Here is a 13520-nt window from a genome sequence, read left to right on the forward strand (position 1 = left end):
GAGACTGTGTGTGGTGGGTCTCACGTGTTGCATGCGTGTTAAGTGGCTGCATGTCAACTGTCCGTCTCGGCTTGCCGTTTTTCTTTGCACAAACGACCATGCGGTGGCACCATGTCACCGGTTCACCTACTGGTACTGGTTCCAGTACGCCAAGCCGTACGTCTCTGTCTAATCCAGCTTTAACATCGTCTCGCCAATGGATGGGTACAGGCACGGGAGAATGTACTGCTACGGGTTCGGCATCTGGGTCCACCATTAGATGTAGCGGGGGGCCTTCCATCATCGGCAGTGGTTGGTGTTCGCACGTGTTGAATGTGCTCGATTTGTAACGATCAAGGAGGTATTGTCTCAGCTCCTCTCGATTGTCTTCAGTCGCTGGAAATGGTAGACTCGACGGTGGTGGGGGCGGCAGCTGGCGTCGAGGACATTCACACTCGGTCGCGAGCCCGCTGTCATTTTCGTCACGAGCTAGGTGGTCATCACTACCAGAATGTGCCGCCTGATCGTTGCTGGTTTCACCTACAGTTGGGAATGTGTCTCTGATCATGCCTAGGCGAATGCAAGCTTCTCTGCTGATAAAGAGTTTGTCTGAGTTATCAGTGATGTACGTAACTTGGCGTGTCTCAAGCGTATTGCCAGATGTGTCCTTGCCAGAAAAACGTAGGATTGCTGCACCCAAGATGTTGATGCCTTTGTTGTTGGCTGCATTCATCCGCAATGTCACTGGGATGAGGTCGGCCTTACCTAGACCGAGCCGATTGACGACCTTGAGACTCGCCAGGCAACTTTGGCAACCAGTGTCAGCCATTGAAGGGATGACGACTGACCTGGGTGTGGATGTGAGCGTAAGACCAAGACGTTTGTAGTCTTCAGGGTGTGCCCCCACTGTGAGGTTAACGAACGGCTGAGGTTTGGACTTGCGCCTTATCCAAGTGTCTGATAGTTGGTTGTAAAGGTGGTGGTCGAGAGTTATATTTCCACCGTTGCGTCGAGCAGGAGTAGTGATTGAGCACAAGTGGTCGAACACCGCACCTTCGTGTTCATCAAATGACTTTGCCATCGTCTTGTACTTAGCCTTGTTCCTGCCTCTGCACATGCTGTCAAAGTGGTGGTTTTTGTCACAGCGTTGGCATGTGTGGCCATACGCAGGGCATTCCTTCTGTCTAACCTTGGCGAGGTTACGGACTCCGTGGCCTTTCTTACCGCAGTATGAGCACAATTCTGACTTGTCAATATTCGTATTGTCATACCTACTGCGATCTTTTAGAGAATCGTTTATGCCACGTTTGTAAGAGCTGCTGACTGCTTCGGCACCATTAGTGTGTGGGTCGATTAGACGCGAGGCGGAGCGTTTGCCCGATTCTTTCGCCTCAACGAATTGAAACACCTCTTCAAGGGTCATTTCCTGGTTCTTGTCCCCGAGTAGGTCAAGTTGTATTTCGGTGTCCTCCAGGCCTCGTGTCAACACATCACGGAGTACAGCCTCTGTGTAGTTCACGTCGTCTGAACAACCAGGACACGTCATGATGAACTTGCATACCCCAGCTTGACCACGGAGGCGAGCGCCGAATGAACGGATTGGTTCGTCGCGGTCCTGGCGCATGTTATGCAGGGTAACCCGTGCAACCATGGTGTTTTCTTCCCTTACAGCGAGTGTTTTAATGTCTATCAATACGATCGCGTCGACGTCCGGGGTGGCGTAATCGCACTCGTCGATGGGGCAGGCAATAACCGGCATCGTGTTGTGAGTGCAGGGAGTTGTCAAGCGATAGAAGCGGCTTCACCAGTCAATGAGTCCCATCATAGATAGGAACGCATCCATTTTGTGAATCAGTCTTTATTCAATGATGGTACTTGATACAGATTACAAATGATGGGACTCAATCTGAAACAATGGACAAGAGAGTTACACTGTGGTATATTATTGTCTACACTGAAGTTACATTCTTCTTTCTGGCACCTTTTAAAATGTCCTGTGAATCTGCGACGGTAACTGGCTGTAACTGTAACATAAAATGCACTTATTAAAATAAACTACTACAATATAATCAGGAGTGAATAATAATAGATTTGTAGATAACAGATGATGTATTTTTAAGCAACGATGTAGTAAGCGATTAGACATACCGGTACTGTCAAAAAACATAAATTATTTTAATAGTGTAATGGGAATATGTTTTAGTAACATTTACGAAGTAGGTCGGCTAATTGAGAAACCAAAAGATGCCAAAAGATAATTATTTTCAGTATACTTACTTCTTTGCGAAATAAAAATGAAAATGAAAATGAAAAATGAAATCGAAATGATGCGATGTAGATTGCTCTGCTTTTAATTGCAATATTCGGTCGTCAAAATACACGGACAAAGTTTTTTTAGGTTCCCGAAAGACCCAAAAAGGTTATTTAGATAAATATTATTACATAAGTGATAAAAAATATACGTGTATACTGTCTTTAGCTCATCTGACGTAGTCAGATGCAGCTTGTAGAATGGCATGATCGTCCGTGCGTGCGTGCGTGCGTGCGTGCGTGCGTGCGTCCGTCCGTGCGTCAACAGTTGAGCACAAATCTTAACCGCTCGACGTACGGTCACGACATTCGGGACGTCGGGGGGATCGTAAAAAGGACTCCGGATGACCAATTTGGGGGGTCAGGGGTCAAAGGTCAACTTGTGTAAACGGAGGGGGAATATTTCCCCCTTAACTTAAGGTATAGGAGGAAATACGAAATTGCGGCACAAATCTGAACGGCTCGACCTATGCTCCTAATATTCGGTGTATAGTGTGATGGGCAGGAAACCCATCACCAGTGCGAAATTGGAGGTCACAAGTCAAAGGGCAGTGGGGGAAGGGTCAGATATCTAACATTTTCTGAGGGCATGGCCTAATGGATAGAGTAAAAAAACTTTTTTATTTCAGCGCTGACCTACCATTTTTATCACTTTATTGAAAGCACCATGAAATGTGCTTTCCACTGACGTGCAAAGAGTAAGTGCCTGATAACCTTTTGACCTGCAAGAGGAGGGTTAAACATGGATTCCTCAACTGCCTCAATGACCTCACAGTGTTGTCATATTCAGGGCACATCCATAATCTATAAACCCAATAAGCCTGAATAGCCGAACGCGTACAGCACGGCCGTCACGGCTGAAAGGTCGTTGGATCGAATCCCGTCTGTTTTTTAATTATTTTTCTGTTTTCTGTATTTTTATCCATTTAACTATTTTTTCCCCAATTAAAGCAAATATTTACATGATTTATTTACAACAATTTAATAACAAAAAATAATTTTACAACAATTATAATTTTTTTGTTTTAATATGGTTAGGGTTAGGGTTAGGGTTAGGATCACAAAGCACCATAAAACAGGAGTTTCAGGCACGTAATTTGTATCAACCAATGGGATTTGGGAGGTATGCAGGCCCTAGCTGCGTGTCAGGTGGGTGGCTGATAGTATCACAGGCGCCTAACAAAAGTGTCACTACGCACGACTGAAATGTTACGTTTATAACCGTAGCAACAGACCTCAGATGAGCCCAGTCCCTCTGCGGCTGTTGTTATTACTATTAGTATTATGTCACTGGCGAGTTGTGTTTGTCAACACAGAACAACTGTTACAGGTGTATATATCTGCCTTTCCTATCCAAGGGAAGCTTATTTGTACATATTAACGCACCACGTACAAGCATAATCGTGTATATACTATATAACTATATGTATATACTATATATCAAATATACTTGTATACTGTTTTTATTACTATGTGACTGGCGAGTTGTTTGTCAACATAGAACAGCTGTTAGGCTGCCTTTCCTATTCAAGCAAAGCTTATTTGAAAAACCATGATATAATTAAACAAGTGCAATAGGCACAACGATTCTAATTGCCTTCCTTGTTACCAGGCAGATAGTCAAACAGTTCTAGACATCATGTTACACTTTCTATGGTACTGGTAGACATAATTTCCTTTACAAAATTAATTATGTAATCTTCTTAAGGTTTTTGGGACTATTGTGGCGAACCAGCCTGTGTTGCAGTTTAAGGCATGTCACTCGGGACATAGCCCCTGCTCTAGGCAGGGTATTCTTTAGGCGCGAAACTGTATGCGGGAAATTGTCATGCCAGTGATGCCACTGCTTTGTTTATGTACAGCCTCTAATCAGAACGGCAAATTGGGCTTTGTTCTAACCGGAATAATGCAATCTAAATCCACCCAGTGACCAATCAGGAGTAACTGGGTGTACTCGGATATAAGATGGTAATGTTGTATGTCAAATGAAAGCTTTGGGGATTGATTGGTCTATCATCCCAGGCATGCATGGGCCTTTCGGAATTTTGATGCAGCGCTCGGAAACGGAGCTAGGGGAGATAATCCGTACCAGCATATGTCGTATTACCTAACTCCTTCTAGACCGTTCAACGTAGAGACTTCAAACTTTGGGGACTGATTGGTATCTCATCCCAGGTGTGCATGAGCCTTTCGGAATTTTTATCCAACGTTCGTTAGCGGAGCTATGGGAGATAATCCAAACAAGCAAATGTAACATTACTTAACTTCTCCAATACCGTTCTACTTAGAAGTTAGAGACTTGGGGCTATTCATTGATCTATCATCACAGATGAGCATGAACCTTTCGAAATATGGAGGCGATATTCAAAGGGGGGGGTGAAAGGTGGGAATATGCGATGGCCACCCATCGACTGAATCTAGTTCAGTGATTATTCCGCTACATGTAGGCGGTTCAAATCTCACCTGTGTCTTGTCAGTCTGTCACCATATTATTATTCACAGGACAGGAAGCTCTCCAGCCTGATTTAACCATGTGTGGGCATAACATGACTACCTGGTGCAGCGAACTTTCCGCTGAACCATAACGGGTCGCATAGCATGCGACTAATAAAACTGAATCATCAATTCATTAATTTTTTTGTCTGATCTATTATTTCCATGTACATGAAGAAAGTTTAAAAATTTATTAATTTAAATTATTAACTGTTATAGCTCGCAGGTCATTGACTGCTGTTTTTTTCAAATAGGATGGTGACAACAATACCACAACATGTGAGACATTCCAGTCGTCAGCTCCGCTATCAGCGCCACCTGCTCCGCCATCAGCGCCACCTGCTCCGCCATCAGCGCCACCTGCTCCGCCATCAGCGCCACCTGCTCCGCCATCAGCGCCACCTGCTCCGCAAGTGAGTGTGCATATGGGGATTCTGATTTTTTTGGCTTATCTGACATAGTCAGATGCAGCTTGTAGAATCCTATGAGCGTGCGTCCGTGCGTCCGTGCGTGCGACCGTCAACAGTTGGGCACAAATCTAAACGGCTCGACGTACGGATTTGAAAGTCGGGACGTGGGGGTGGGGAGTAATCCGAAAACGAGTTGGGATGTCGAAGCTGGGTGTCAAAGGTCAAAGGTCAAGAGTTGTAAAAGAAGGGGGAACATTTCTTCCTTAACTTAAGGTATAGAGAGGAAATGCAGAATTGCGGCACATATCTAAACGGCTCGACCTAGGCTCGTGATAGTCGGTGTATAGCATCATGGTAGGAAAAGCCATCACTGTGCAAAAATTGGAGGTCACAGGTCAAGGGTCAATGGAGCACAGGGCAGATTTTATACATTTTCTAAGGACATGGTCTGACGGAGCGATTGAAAAACCTTTTTGTTTCAGCGGTGACCTACCATTTTTATGGCTTTATTGAAAGGAACATGAAATGTACTTTCCGCTGACATGCGAAGAGTAAGTGTCGGATAACCTTTTGACCCTCAAGAGGAGGGTTAAACATTGATTTGTTTCTCAACTGCGTTGGCGAGTACCTGTGGTTGTCGAAAGATCCTATTTTACAGTGAAATTCCACACATAACTCTTACTTGAGAGCGCAAACGCGGTAATGGGAGGGTGCTCTTTATTCGTTTGCCAGTGAGTTTAGCATCAGAGCACCTGCCGTCAGGTGAGCGCTGTCGCTCTGCGGCACTTGTTTAATGTAATTGCTATTGTTATTCGTAACCTTGTGTTCTTCTTGTGTATTTACAGATTGTGATCATTGGCATGCCACGTAATTAAAGTCGGTTACATAAATGGTTACATACTTATTTAATATAAATTAGAGACTTTAGAACATATGAACATTACTGACCTTCGATATAATTTGAGGTGGTTAACTTATTGGATCAACTTGATAATACTTTTCCACAAAGAACTACCAAGAGTCGGCGAACACAATTTTTTCGAAAGCACAGTATGACATATGTCATGGTTGATATACAATAAATCAGAACACCAATGACCTCATAAAGTGGCTCGAATTTTATTGGTGATTTTTTTATATTCAGACTTGCTCAGAAGGACACACAGTGGGGCACACTGGCCACTGCATTATTTGCGAGCAAAACCAGGAATTCCAGGAGAGCTTGGCTCAACAGGAGGCAATCGCTGCCGAGCCAGAGCAGCAAGCTCGAGTCTCCCGAGCACAACAAGAGACGGTGGCAAGAGTAAGTACATATTTTTTCTAGCTTTTGCATAAATTAAACAAATGAATTATAGGTGGGTATAAATCTTGAAAACAACAATTCAGGAAGAAGCTCACTGCTGACTATAAAAGGTGGATATAAATCTTGAAAACAAAAATTCAGGAGGAAGCTGGTGGCTGACTATAAAAGGGTGTGTCCACAATCAGCTGGTGCATAAGATGGACACCAGAGTATTACAAAACCTAGTACATGTACACTCCGTACATACTAGTAGTACGGCATGAGGCCGAAAATTATTTTCTCTCTATCAGTCATTGTAAAAATATGCGTCCGAAAATAGTTTTTAGCAGCAGGTATTAGGCCTACATATTGACTTAATACTTGTTTAAGCAAGGTAAAATCAATATGTAATACCTGCTGCTGCATCTGCAGGTATTTAATTTTGATAAAGAACTCCTGTAGGTGTCTGTGGGCATTAAAAGTCGAAAAATATTTTGTGATCTGTGTCTTTAACTATCACATCAGTATAAATTTTCAATCAATCATTTTATTGATATTTATTCATACCTTTATTAGCTCGCCGGGACGGAGTCCCTAGAATCCAATTTACTTTAATCAAAGCCACATTGTCATATAACAATCCGTATTAAATAACACCATATTTTTCAGCGCCCTACGTCCCCACTGGCACAGCTAGTACAAGAGTGTAACGCTAGGCTCAGTGGACGTGCCCTACTATGTATCATGCGGGATGCTGCTATTGACAGCATGCTTGAGGAACTCAAGCGGCTGGATAGCGGCACCGGCTTCTCGGTGGTGTTTGTCTCCGAGGAAGGCCAAGATGGTGGCGGCCTAATGAGGGAGCTGAACAGTCTCATCCTACAAGAATGGAGGTCGTCTGTTCTCAGCAACAGTAAGTATGGCAATTTCGTGCAGCCCATACTATAAATATTGTGGGGAGGGGAGAAAAGGTGGTGGCCTTAGAAAAAGGTGGTGGCCTTAGAAAACGTTTTCTAAACTGCAGACCGACCATTTTTGTCTCGCCTTGCGTAACAAGAAGCGAGACGTAGGGATTACTCATTCCGGCAGCGGCGACGGCATCAACAATTTGGTTTCCGAACTCTAACTCAAATACCGTTTGACCTAGAGTCATGAAATTTAATAGGTAGACTGTCCATGGGATGAGGATGACCCCTATTGATTTTGAGGTTTGATGTTTTTCAGGTTCAGGGCGTGGATTCTCAATCGACGCAACCTCTCTGGATGAGGGTGACTTCAGGACGCTAGGGCGCTACGTTGGCACGACCACTGCCCAGGTATGTATTTAGTTACCCATCAATTTAGTGTGTTTGCAAGATGTGCTTACTCCAATGTATTTTGATAACTTAGGTCGCAATGTCTGCACTGTTAGCAGGTTCTCTAAAAAACACTAAGTGTGCCTTTGAGACATATGTACATTTAGACATTGTTCTTGACTATTAAAATAAAGCATACCAAGAATTAAATACATGTTTGATTTAGTCGAGAGTACCCTTTAATTCTTATGATTTATTCTCTGACCATCGGTACTTGCAATTTCAGGGCACAGTTGGTTTGCCGGTATTCTCAAGTCCTCTGGCGCGGTACATCATCACGTCAAGTCTGGGAGACGTCGAGCCCAGTCACTTCGAGACAATCGAACAAACCGAGCTGGCAGAAAAGGTAACTGGCAAATTTCTCATTGCAGAGCACTGTTTTCTTGACTTACCACTGTTCATGTGATAAGCTTAATAGACCTTCCATTATAATGGCTACTGCTGTCAAGAGTATCAACAGTGTCAACCCATTCATATAAGTAAGCTAATATGTGTGTAGGTATCCATCTTGTAAGTAAACAAACACTCACACCTTATCAAAAAGATCATATTTATGTTTTACATTATGTTGGGCAATGTAAATTGACTGGCTGGAGACGCATCCATTGTGATTGTGCACCATGTGACCCGTGGCCTTACACATAATATCTATTAAGCTACCCATTTAAATTAGCATGTCTCTTTATATTTACGAATAGCTGATGAACTGCTGCCTGCAAGATGTCGATGAGGTCATTGATCGACCGACAATCGGCTGCTCCAAACCAATAACGGCTCTCTCGGAGGCAGACCGGGCAAGATGGGTGCGAGGGCTTTTCCGCCGTGATGTTCTGTCACACCAGATGAATGCTGTCGTTGACTTTCAGGCCGGTAAGCTACTAAAGAATTGCAGAGTAGCCGCGGGGTTTGGTTATTTGGTAAAAGTGCTTTATTTGAAAATTGATTTTTAAAGGCTAGGCAAAAGTGCTTTATTTTGAAAATTTCTGATCACAGCTATTTAAAAGCTGTTTATTTTGGTAATTAAAGAGAAACCTATTAATATATGATGGACGTTGACAAGTTTTCTTGTACGGTCAGAATATGTTAGAAAAGTGCAACTAGCATTTAGCAGGAATGATGCCGATTTACTTTCTGGGACGCTCTATAATAATCCTTCTGTGTAAGGGCTATTCCATTTAAAACTGTGGGGGGGCATGTCAGCAAAAGAAATCAAAATGTGTACCAGGGGTATATGCATCAATTCATCGGCAGCAGCAGAGCTATTTCGATCTCCGTTTCAGAATTCAGACACCCCCATACTTTTTATAACGAAATGCCATTACATTACCTTGTTTTATCCTTGATAGGTGTTATGGTGTATGCTAATAATTTGCATGATGTTATCCTTTAGGTCTTCAGCCAATGCTGGACATCTGGAAGTCAACCCCTGAGGCGGTGGAGGCGGCCATACAATTTCTGTCACGGGACAGCATCCCGGACCTCACAGAAGCCGCCTTCTTGCAGCTCTTTGAGTTGAACAGTTGCGGGAAAGAGAGATCCCAATTGTACAAGGATGAAAACGCGGCATACTATTGGTTTCAGTCGTTTCTCGAGGATGTACATCGCGGATTGGCAACCTGCAAGACTGAAGCTCAACGGGAGGACTTCCAGCCTCCTGTAGAGGACATCGCTATCAGAGTTTCTGATGTTCTGATGTTCTTTACAGGAAGCACGACCGTGCCTCCCGGTGGCTTCAGTTCGGTCATTATGCTGCATTTTGACCGAGAGTGTAAGTTGCCAAGAATCAATACTTGTGCACTAAACGCTACCATGCCATTAAACGCCATAGCTACTCATCGGAAGGGTAAAAATAACTACTGTTATTGGCTTCTTCCGGGGAGTGGCTTTGGAGCTAACTGATTGTACTGATTCTTGGCAACTTGAAACGGCTCAAACCAAGAATCGTCTACAAATCAACTCGTGCAATAACCTATTATTCTATGTACAGTCATTGAAAATTTTAATAGCCCTGGCTATATTACTGTTAAATTTTCACACTGGAAGCAACATTGAAAATACATGGACATCAGTACCGATAGGGTAAAATAAATACAAATTAGGGTTCGTGTAAAGTTCAAAATCCTGCGTACACGTATAGGCCATTGGAATTCAGTTGAGCGCTGTCGCTCCGCGGCACTTGTTATAACAGTTATTACATTATATTCCATGTCGTTTCATGTTCATTTTAGACTGTGCTTATGCTCATATTATTTATATTATTGCTTAAGAACATATTACGGTTGGCTTTATATATAATAATATCTTTACAATCGCTCACTTGATATAAGTACCATTTAAACATACACTAGGATCACCTGTAGAGTTCGACAGCAGTGTTTAATAGATCTTTAAGGGTGTACAGATTATATTTAAAGTGATACATCACCATAAATAGTAAAACTAAACAAAAATATTTCCACTTTTTCACAAAATGTAAGTAATTCTGTTCACTTTTTATGGTTAAATTGCTGCATCATACTTCCTATTTTACTATATTGTTCGATGTAAACATACACTCGTGACTCATACATAGCGGCGTATTAGCCCATAGCCAGCAATTAATGGCAGGATCATTATATCAAATCTTTCTGGTTTTTTTGATTTTTAACTAGTTGAGAAACAATCTTATCAAGTAAGAATTTGACGATATATTTAGTCCCGTTTGTGTCTCCTTTTAATGTAAAAAAATGGCAACACAATTTTTACAAAATATACACCATAGAAAATTTGTGACGTAGTCAATTTAAGTATGTGTTCAATGCCTTTCACATGCAGAGACATCATCATTCTGCTCTGCCTTACACAATTTACTGTGTCCAACTTTGGACAACGTCTAATGTTTTCATATACGTCTCGATACCAAGGTTATCAGATGAATCAAGGGGGTTGACCAATTGCTGTAGTTCTTGCATCTGGACCTCTGACACCTGAGTAGAAATCACTCACCGTGATACGTCAACAGTTGAAGATTCATTAAGCTCATCTCCAACTGGTCCACCCCAGTCAATTCCATAATTTTCAAGTTCTGTTGTTTCGTGGTCAGCATTCATTTGCTCACCACTGGTATCACTGATATGTTGACCATATCCAAAAATTCCTTGAGATGCAGTTCGTCCTTAATTGCATAAAGCTAAAGACTGACGTACAAACAACTGAATAGGACTTTGACTGTTTTCAGTACGAAGACCATATGTTGGTTCCACTGTTCTCTGAATATAGTTACTTGTCTGTTTATCTAAGGCAAAAAACATAATGCAGAGCAAACAGTTGCAATTCATTATCCACATCAAGTAAACATTCACTTTCCATAAAGTTGAATAAGTCATAGAACGTGTTCACACATCCATTCCAAACATCGACCCATAGGCGTTCAATTCGCTGATTTTGTACACTTCTTCCACGTATGGCGCTACCTCTATGAGAGCCATGGTATGTCTCCAGAAAGGTACAAACAAGGACGTTTTCTCCTCCGTGGTCACACCGTACTCAAGACGGAACGCTGTAATGTGCTGTGGCTTCCAAAAAATTATCCATTACCGTATCTGCACGGTTGTTATCTGATGCTTTGAGGAACACAATCATCCGTGAGTAGCCATCAATGCCACCGTGAATTACAATCCGCCACCTGCAAAATCAGTAGAGTAAGAAAAGAAGTATCAAAAGAAGTATCACATGCACATAGTGCAACTATACATTAAACAAATATTGTGCAGATTAGTATAAAGAGATATATCTGTAAATTTGAACAAACCTTTTCAGTATCTCATAGACATTCATACCGATACTGACAATTTGCAGCCAATCTCTTACCTGCTGAGTTTATGATATCCATCAATATGCCAAAGAGAATTCGGGCCTGCTACTTTATATGTTCTTCTGTGGAGTCTGTGTACAGATCGGATGGCAAAGCCTGGTGCATCAACACGATGCATTGCATCTCGAACACGCTGTCCTTGAACACTAAGTCCTCTGACTCTGAGTTGCATGACAACTGAATTTGGACCAAGGCGACGATTGTATTCCACTATATTCCTGACTGCTGAATCCAGTTCATCAATGCTGATGTGAGAAAACAAATTTCTGGAAGACAAGTGGAACTTCCTGAAAGATAGAAATAAAGTTTACCTACATTTTGCAACTAACATACTGACAAACATATAATAGCATTTCTATCAATGTTGACCCATGAACTTATTTGAGTTATGAACTGTAAAACTAACCGTAGGCGACGCTGTATTGTCCTGCTAAAAACATGCAGAATGTCTGACATCTGTGGAATAGTAAATCGACAAGCCAGCAAAAATTCTAATTGTTCCCGCTGAATCTGGTATTTCGGAGCCCCTCCTCTTGGCGTTGCAGCCCCATTTTTAGAAATGTAAAACCCACTAGGTTGATTTTCAGCTGTGAATAAAAAAAGAAAATTGTATTCCGAAGCTATTGTTAGATTGCAGTAATTGGGAAGTTTTCTGAAAACTGAAACAGAAGTGATTTAACAAAAACAAGTGCCACATTAATACTTACCACAATCCGACTGCAGTAGGCCTACCTGCGACAACAAGTCCTCAACCAACTGCACTAAATCTAATGCCTCATCCAAACTGATAATGTCACGAGAGGCAATTAAGGCGCAACTCTCTTTGAATTCTTCTTAGTCTGTTAATGATATATTTGTGTAAAATTTTGGAAAATGGATTTAACACAGTGGATGGATTTGCGAAATAGTGCCAACACAACAGGAACTTGCATTTCATATAAATACTAAATTAATAGGATATAGTCTATGGAATAATTGCCAATTGGATATATCATATAGACTATCGAAAGCCACGCCCGTTAGCTTAAATTAAATTAGAGCAACCCAACGTGTTGCTTAAACCTAGTAACAATACTTTATAGGCATATAAGTATAACAAAACTTGAAGTTTAACATCATTGCGTTAATGCAAAACAATGACGTCATTTCCATTGAGATGATTATATGCTATACTAGTGAGTAGTGTGACTCAGGCAAGTAGCTATTCAGCCTATAGCTTGCTATGTTGTAATGTTAATAATTCAATTCAATTCAATTCAAAAAATTTATTTATCACCATAATTTGTAAAAATACAATGATGCAGAAAAAAAACATTATCATAAAGAACGTGTTAATGGTTCATTCAATTCTAAGTTCGGTGCACCTCAAGGCAGCAACGCTGAACCGAACGGCTGGCCTAACCTTTGCTTTGCGCCTGACCTGTGTTCCAGAAAGTCGACCGTTCCATCCGTCGTAAGCAGTCGCACGCAGGTACTGAACTAATCACGGCAATGCCGTATATAAAATCAGTCCTATCCGACATTGTGTCGTTGTTACCCACAACAAACTGCGTCGCTCTATATATTTTGTTTATTCGTGATAATTTGTTATTCTTTTTTCTTATACTTGTTATTTTGCATGTTTATGATTTACTTACGTGAAATGCAGAATAATTATCAGATTGTTTACCAGCTAGCAAAGACATACCTATGACCATATAAAGACGTGTCATTTTTCACCAAAATAGTATTCACCACATTTCTACACTGTACTTAATTCTGTCGCGTACGTACAAAGTTGCAAGCCTGCATTCAATAATATAATAAACTAATAATTTAATTTTATAATATTTTAATAA

At 41.6% G+C, this 13520-nt stretch overlaps 2 protein-coding genes across 2 annotated transcripts in view; one reads left to right on the forward strand and one right to left on the reverse strand.

Annotated features, from left to right (window-relative positions):
* LOC106816318 overlaps positions 1–10056 on the forward strand; it is an 18149-nt gene extending 8093 nt beyond the window's left edge. Inside the window, exons 5-11 of the mRNA XM_014820899.1 lie at positions 5037–5195; positions 6337–6495; positions 7144–7387; positions 7699–7790; positions 8056–8175; positions 8528–8699; positions 9220–10056. Of these exons, the coding sequence (XP_014676385.1) occupies positions 5037–5195; positions 6337–6495; positions 7144–7387; positions 7699–7790; positions 8056–8175; positions 8528–8699; positions 9220–9728 (1455 nt within the window). The 3' untranslated portion in view covers positions 9729–10056. The remainder of the gene's footprint in view (positions 1–5036; positions 5196–6336; positions 6496–7143; positions 7388–7698; positions 7791–8055; positions 8176–8527; positions 8700–9219) is intronic.
* LOC106816320 lies at positions 200–1654 on the reverse strand (the record flags this gene model as incomplete). The annotated part of the gene is given in 1 exon segment (XM_014820900.1): positions 200–1654. A coding segment is annotated over 1 exon segment (1431 nt), but the record flags the coding sequence as incomplete, so codon positions are not given.
* Positions 10057–13520: the final 3464 nt, after the last annotated feature.

The sequence above is a fragment of the Priapulus caudatus genome, unplaced genomic scaffold, assembly GCF_000485595.1.
Source record: "Priapulus caudatus unplaced genomic scaffold, Priapulus_caudatus-5.0.1 Scaffold1347, whole genome shotgun sequence".
NCBI classification, from domain to species: Eukaryota; Metazoa; Priapulida; class Priapulimorpha; order Priapulimorphida; family Priapulidae; genus Priapulus; species Priapulus caudatus.